The 7,717-nt window shown below is 49.6% G+C and overlaps 2 protein-coding genes across 2 annotated transcripts; one reads left to right on the plus strand and one right to left on the minus strand.

Moving 5' to 3' along the window:
- Window positions 1–4,158: 4,158 nt before the first annotated feature.
- Window positions 4,159–5,411, plus strand: LOC112901969. The gene has a single exon (XM_025970848.1). The coding sequence runs from the start codon at window positions 4,406–4,408 to the stop codon at window positions 5,135–5,137; it is 732 nt and encodes a 243-aa protein (XP_025826633.1). The 5' UTR covers window positions 4,159–4,405; the 3' UTR covers window positions 5,138–5,411.
- A 1,193-nt stretch (window positions 5,412–6,604) lies between these two features.
- LOC112901968 (alpha carbonic anhydrase 7-like) lies at window positions 6,605–7,717 on the minus strand. The gene is made up of 2 exons (XM_025970847.1): window positions 7,651–7,717; window positions 6,605–7,569 (listed from the first exon to the last, which is right to left on the minus strand). The coding sequence occupies exons 1-2, from the start codon at window positions 7,715–7,717 to the stop codon at window positions 6,794–6,796; spliced, it is 843 nt and encodes a 280-aa protein (XP_025826632.1). The 3' UTR covers window positions 6,605–6,793.

The following is a 7,717-nucleotide window of genomic DNA, read 5'->3' on the forward strand; positions in this document are numbered from 1 at the left end:
CCGGACCTTCGCCTTCGCTTCGCCGCGCCACACTCGCCCCCTCTGCCTCCGTGAGGGCCATGGTCTGCTCGCACCTGGTCACCTCCAAATCCTCCATGAGCAGTTCGCAGTGCCGCCTGATCTCGTACACTGCTTTCTCCTCAACGGCCTTCGACGTCCTCCACGCGCGGTCCCGCTGCTCCCGTGCGGATCCGCCTGCAGCCGTCGCACTGCAGCTCCTCGCGCACCGCGCGCGACCTTCCTGCACACCAACTCGGTCGCGGCCTGAGCTCGCCTAGCGGGGACATCGCCATGCGCTGCACGCCGTCGCCCTGCACGTCGTCGCTCTGCATGTCGTTGCCCTGCACAGCTCCTCCTCCTTCTCCTGTTGTCGGGCCCGCGCTTGCTCCGGCCTTGCCGCATTGCTCCCGCACACGCCCGAATCGCGTGTGTTCTTGGCCCGCGCCACACCTGCTGCGGCCGCCCTTCTTCTGCTCGCACGCCGCCACGCCACGGCCGTGGCTCCACCTGCGCCTGTGCCGCGTGCCTGCACCGCCAGCCGCTCGCGCGTCCATGCTCCTGCGCCGCCACCAGCCGCTCCTGCCCGCGTTGGTGCTCCACCTCTGCGCTCGCACGCCTGCGCCCGCGCGCCCCGCACCAGCGTCCGCCGCCAGCGCTCGCGCCAGTGCGAACCGCAGCTCCCGCGCCACCCGAGCCGCAGCCAGCGCCCGTGCCCGCTCCGCTGCTCACGCGCTGCTCGCTCGCGTCGCAGCCGCCCGCCGCCTGGAGCCGCGCGCTCTGCTCCGCCCGAGCCGCCGCGCCGGCTCGCCTGCGCTAGCACCGCTCCTTCCGCGCGCCTGCCGCGCGCCCGCGCCCGAGCCGCCGCGCGTGCGCTGCGCCGCCGCCACCACCCGGGGCAGGAGCGCCCCTGGGCGCCGCCCTGCTCTGCCTGGATTCGCGCCGACCTGAGTGGGCAGAGGGAGGGAGGAAGGAAAGAAGCACACGGATGGAGCCGCCCCTGCTCATGTCGAGCGCTGGAGATAAGGGTGGAGAAACAGAGGAGAAGGAGAATTGGAATTCTCCCAAGGACTTGTGCGTAAATCTAGAAAACTGCAGGGACCTTTCTGTAACGCATAAATTTCACATTAATCTAAAACTCTAATGAAGAAATGCCCAAAACGAAAGTTGGAGAGTTTCTCAAACTCTACAACATTGCTTTAGGGCCCAAGTTCAAAAACTCAAAGGTTATATCTTTACACGTTAAATTTTAAATAAAGGTTGGTTTTGAATTACTTTTGTCCTAGAGATGGTAACTTTATAACATTTAGAACCTAAATGCAAGCATTTATGACATATCATGATGACGGGATAGACTCGTCATAATGATTGGATAGACATGTCATGATGACTTGCACCTTTTACTCTTTAGTCCTGAGTAACTTTGAAAATTACTTTTGTAATTCAAATACTTGCATAAAAGGATTGGTACTTTTATAAAATTACATAAATACCCTTAATTTTACAATTTTACCCAAAATTTTTACATATTTCGACACACACATTTCAAATGAAACTTTTGGATAAATATATATTTTTTTTACAGGGAATAAAGTAAGAATAACATGTTTGCAAAACCACCCTTCACTTATTTTGAAGTTAACTTCTATCCAATTACATTTTGCAAAAACAACCCTAGTTTTTCTATAATTATAAAAATACGCTTTCTACTTGCACTTTAAATTTTCAAAAGCTTCACATAAACATACAAAAGTTTTACACTAACAAGCACATACTTCATACTAACAAATTATGTACCTAGCTTACAGGTACCTGAGCTGTCACAGTCATTAACAGCAAAATGGTTTATATAGGGAGAACTCGAACTCTAAATGGCACGTGTGATGATTTTATTAAGAAAGAGGCATTAGATGTGTGCGTATGCATAATGAGCGCTGTTTGAGGGGGGAAAAAGTTCCCAAAAGGCTTCTCATTAGGTCAGCCTTCTCGACTGTTCTAGAAGCTCGGAAACAGGCCAATTCAAAGATCACAAAGAGAAGTCAACCAGATTTTTCTGCCCTACCAGATTCTTTCTGTTTTTTTTTATGCAGCGGCTGCTATAGCTAAAGACCAAAAGACAATGTTGGTTGACCATGCCAAACCTCCTAGTACACTTGCTTTGTTTAAATCGACGCAAAAATTCAGTTTACATAAAACCACGCTTATTAGCCTCCCGCCTTGCTCGATGATGTCCTGTCTTACGCACGCTAACACCTTTTTTATCTCTTTTCTCGAACTATTAAAAGTCAGATTAACACAATCGCAACTTTGGTCTTTCACAAAGAAGATTTACATCATCCAATTAGTTTTATTAAATTCATCAAAAATATATCTTGATAATGCACTTATTTGGTATCGTGGGTGTTAATATATTTTTTTTCTAAAATTTTGATTAAAATTAGAATAGTTTGACTAGTGACACATATAAAGTGAACTTTAATTTGGAACAGAGAGCCGACAAACAGTGAACCGCTTTTTGCAGTCTGAATGCATGCACTCTGCGTCTCTTTCTTCAGTTCTTCCCCTGACGTTACTACAGTGCCTTTTTTTGCTAACCTTTCGATGTCATCAGGCACCGTCAAAATTGACTGCCATGAGTCAGTCGCAGGCTCGCAGCATGCTAGCGCAGACAAACGCGCAGTGCGGCGTGCTGCGTGCATGCTCTCGTGGGCTAAGTCCAAGATGCAATCCTCGCCCAATAATCTTGCTTTGACAAAACGTGGAACACTGCGCATTCTTTCCGGAAATTCCCTGGCGAATCTTCAGAAAGGGGCAAAGATCAGTGCTAGAAAAATGGGCGAAGCAAGTAAGTGTACTGTCACACGAAAATTCAGACGCATGCCACCCCATCATCACATCTAGTAGCAATTTGAGATGGAACATAGAAGACGTTGTAGCACTCGGGATACTGTACCTGCCTGTCGAATCTTCAGTTGTTCAGTGCAGGACTGCAAAACCTTGCAGCGGAAGCGAAGGCCGTACCAGCAAAGCCCAAGGTCAAAAGAAGGTCCGAAACCTTACCGATTCGGAATTTTCTTTTTGTAAACTAATAACCTGCCGTTAATCTCAAGGTTGTTCAGCGCTGGAACCAACCAACTGCCGTCTGAAACTCTGAATACGGTGCACTGTCCTATTATCTACGTGAGCGTGGTCCATGGACCGATAGATGGTTGCTTCCTGCGTTCTGGTTTCATTTTGGGGCGTGCAGTAACCAGCAATCTACAAGATCCCTAACAAGGTTTTACATCTCAAGTCACTCGTTACATACTTCTACGAAAGACTACTAGGCTTATTTCTGGCCAACTATCTTCAAGATAGTACTATGTTTAACCCTTTATTTTTCGTAGAGCCAATTGTAGTTGCCTTATTTCTCAATATCTAGGGTGAAAGAAAACCACCTTTAATTTGAAAGAATATACATTTAAGAGTCATCATAAGGTCGTCCAAATCCGCCAACCTTTGGTTCGGATTATTTTCCAAATGACTGTTAACATGAAATTGCATTGTATCTTTCAACACAAAATCACCAACTATAGACTCCAAAATTACTATTTAAATATTAAACACTACGTCACCGGTTCCCAAATATATTAGATATCAACCCTGCTTTACATCGTTCCAAGTTCATGTTCAACAATGATAGTTACTTTATTAGGGGTGTGTTTGGTTCCTATGGCTTATTTTAAACCCTATCACATCGAATGTTTCAATGCCAATTAGAAAGACTAAACAGAAGCTAATTATAAAACTAACTGCATAAGCTTTAGGTCTTATTCGCGAAACGAATCTATCAAGACTAATTAATTCATGATTAGCACAGGTTTACTGTAGCATCATATGTGCTACCCACAGACTAATTAGTTTTAATAAATTCATCTCACGAATAAGTCTAGGGATTATGAAATTTATTTTACCATTAGTCTATGTTTAATACTTCTAATTGTATCCAAACATCCGATACGATAGCGTTTAAAATAAACCCCAAGGGAACCAAACACCCCTTAGTTTCCATGATGCACCACACTATCAATAAAAACTCACATGCTCCTATTACAAGATTATATAATCACAATTTTTCAACATTCAAACACCTTCCTTTGTTTAGATGGACAACAATCTTAAACTTTTGGAAAATCCATGGACCCGCTCATAGACCAGGTTCACGAGCCGGAAAAAGAGGGAAAATTTGGCGCGTCGCTCGTGGCAGGCAGGGGCAGCAATCCCAAATTCCCAACGAGTCAGCGACGCAAAACCTCGTTAAAATCCACGCCACGCGCCGCGAAACCGGAGCGATTTCCATCCTTTCTTTCCCCCTTGGCCACGCCCCCAATCGCCGTCGCAGCGTGCGCGTCTCCTCCTCCTCCCCCCGATGGCCGCCGCCTCGCGCGCCGGCGACCCGCCGGAGTCCACGCGCCTCCGCCTCGGCGACGACATCGCCTGGTCCGAGATCAACGGCGTCTACGACCGCGACGACTCCCTCAAGGAGAACACCAACCCCAAGTGCCTCCTCAAGAGCCACCCGCACCACAACGGCTCCTCGCAGAGGTTCTCCGGCAACCTCAAGCCGACGGCCGCGCCCATCATCGGCCTCTCCGGGAAGCTCGGCGCCCAGGGCGGGGGCGCGCGGCGGCAGCAGCAGCACCACCCACCGGCCATCTTCCCCAAGAAGGCCAGGACGGGGGGCGGCGGGCGCGCGCCCAGGGCGGCCGTCCCGGAGCCCGAGTCGCCCAAGGTGTCCTGCATCGGGAAGGTCCTCTCCGACCGCGAGCGCGCGCGCTTCGGCCGGCCGCCGAGGCCGCGCGGGGGCTCCAGGCCGCCCGGGTGCTGCGGCGGGCTCGGGTTCTTGATGCGGCGCAGCCGGTCCAGGAACAGCGCCGTGGAGTGCGTCGGCCAGTCCCCGCCTGCTCCGTCGCTGCCGCCTCTGGCAGAGGCCGCGAGGAGGAGCGAGGCGAAGGTTGCCGAGGCCGAGGCGGAGGAGGAGACGGCGCCGGCGCCGGGGCTCGGAGGCATGCTGCGGTTCGCGTCGGGGAGGCGGGCGCCGGAGTGGGCGGCGGCGATGGAGGAGGACGACGGACGCGTGGCGAGATCTGGGCCGTTGTAGCGCGTGCAGGAGCGGCGGTAGTTGAGGGGTGGCTTTCGGTTTGGTTGTGGATGCGCTTTACGTGTAGTTGAGCTGTGTACATACCGCAATTTCAGTTTGGATTGACAAATTTTGGTTGCTCTGCCGTGGCTTGTTTTCATTTGCTGCAAGTTCGATTGTAGTCTTGGAGCTCACTATCTGTACAGAAATTGATAGAGTTTTCAGTTCTTGATCAATTTTATCAGATCACTACTTCAGACTACAGTTTTGATCATGTATGCATAACCTTTTCTGACAATTGATCTGCTATGTATGCTTTAGCTGTAGACCTGTAGTTGAGCTGCGTATAAATATACTGGAATTAGGATTGAGGTTTGGTTCGACAAATTTAATGTTTTTGGTTGATCTGTTCTTGTTTGTTCATATTTGCTGCAAATTGAAATCAATGATAATGACGATTTTATTGGTGGTGGACTGTTCAACAGAAGTTGTCACGATTTTCAGTTTTGGGTTGGAATCATTCATTCGTGGATCGCTTTGGAGTGTCAAATATTCAGATACTACAGCAAGCAACGACCTTTTCTGAATGTTTATCATAATTCACCATTAAATCTCCAGGTACTCAGGATTCAAGATCCAAACGGCTCGTGTACACAGCCAGCACCTGACAGTGAGCGGTTACCCACTGCCAGTGTAACGAATGTTACACTAAAAAGATACTCCATCCACTTCAAATTAATTATAGATTGTTTTAGTATTTCTAGTTGCATATATATATATATATATGATGAGTTTTATTTATACTCGCGCGTAGTTACTCTCATCATCAGTATACCACTGTGCGTATATCCGCATACTCATTTATCACTTTGAATATGTTCATATCCTAATTCTAAGATAGTTTAAAAGGATATATACAAAAAAATTTCAAAAGCACCTCTATTTTTTAAAATGTATTATAATTATATCTTAGTACTAGTATATAAAAATTAGTGTGTCCACATACTGTATGTATAGTTACATATTCAACATACATACAATCATAAATATTCTAGTATGATCATATACTTTACGTACATGCTCTTTGTTGGGTCAGATACGTCCTACGTTACAAGATACACATGTGGGAGTAGTTACAAGTGCTCGTAGAATAGATTTTCTCTCTATATATATATTTAGATGCGTAGTAGAAACTACGCACCTAGAAATATCAAAACGATCTATAATTTAGAATAGAGGGAGTAATCAGCGTCCAGCTGAGAGCATCCAACGAGTTCGTCTGAAAACTGAAAGTGATCAGTGGTACAGTATCGATTGGTTGATTCCCCAGTCCCCACTAGTTTTTTTTTAAGAGAAAATCACAAGAGCTTCATTATATTAATAATCATGGCAGGCATTTCAATCCTTTACGTACAGCTACCTCCTTTAACCAGTCGGGAGTATAGTTGATTCCCCACAAGTTAGTAGTATATTTTATTACATGAAGGAATTTTTGAACTGGAAAAGAAGTTTACATGATTGAATTACATTAATAAGGGCGAGCTAGGGCCATCGAGTTGGTTTGGCAGCAGCAATCATCAGTGGTACATTCATAATAAGTCCAGCCACTGGTTGATTCCCCTGCTACTACTCCAGAGTAGTATATATAGTAGTTAGGATCGGAGTGTAACCATTGGATTACACCGGGAAGGAGATGATGTCGGTGGCGTTGTTGAACTGTACGATCCTGCCGTTGAGCGGCTGCACGGGGCGCGCGTCGCCGCCGGGCTGCAGCGCCGCCGTGAGCTGGTCCAGCTGCTCCTTGCTGATCTGCCTGACCCTGGCGAGGACGCTCCAGACGACGTTCTCCGTGCACGGCGGCGCGGTGAGGGAGCCCGTGTACCGGAAGTAGCTGCCGGCGCGCCTCTGCAGCGCGCGCATGATGAACACCCCCTCGGCGCTCACGCGCGACTCCTGCTCGGCGAAGTTGCACTTGTCGGCGGCCATCTCCCCCAGCGCTTTCCTCATCAGGACGTAGAAGGACTCCGCGTGGCCCACCTTGTAGAGGACGGCGATGACGGCGAGGCCGCCGTCGGCGCTCCTGTGGACGAGGTGCAGCTCCAGGGGGAAGCGCTGGCCGTTGACGGTGTGGGCGGAGGGCGCGTGCCAGTGCAGCTTCTCGAAGTCGTAGACCTTGCCGCCGACGGTGATGTTGCCGACCGTGCCGGGCTTGAACTTGAGCGAGATGTCGTGGCCGTCGTTGACGAGCGTGGCGTTGGCTTGGGCGAAGGTGCGGTTGAGGGACTCGAGGCCGGGGGTGGGGACGACCTCCTTGGTGACGATGTCGATGGGCGACTGCTGCTTCCCCTCCCCGCACAGGCTGTACTCGGGGCTCAGCTTCCCCCAGTTCTCCGGCCCCGTCGGGCTCCCCGGCGCGTACCCGTACGCCACGCCCCGGGCGCCATCGATGCAGGCTTAATTACGCCATCGAACGCACGCACATTAATCAATAATTAATAATGACGAACTGCATGCGCATGGAGGACGGGACGTACTCGAGAGAGCGGCGGCGAGGGAGGACGCCGTGACAAGGAGGCCGATGGCCAAGCGGGGAGACACCAT

The sequence above is a fragment of the Panicum hallii genome, chromosome 8, assembly GCF_002211085.1.
Source record: "Panicum hallii strain FIL2 chromosome 8, PHallii_v3.1, whole genome shotgun sequence".
NCBI classification, from domain to species: domain Eukaryota; kingdom Viridiplantae; phylum Streptophyta; class Magnoliopsida; order Poales; family Poaceae; genus Panicum; species Panicum hallii.

Excerpts from the sequence above, each read along its gene's own strand:
- LOC112901969 (XM_025970848.1), top strand. The coding sequence starts at position 4,406 with ATGGCCGCCGCCTCGCGCGCCGGCGACCCGCCGGAGTCCACGCGCCTC.
- LOC112901968 (XM_025970847.1), bottom strand. The coding sequence starts at position 7,717 with ATGGTGTCTCCCCGCTTGGCCATCGGCCTCCTTGTCACGGCGTCCTCC. Across the intron at positions 7,570-7,650 it reads CCTCGCCGCCGCTCTCTCGA|CCTGCATCGATGGCGCCCGG; the intron begins GTACGTCCCGTC and ends GGCGTAATTAAG.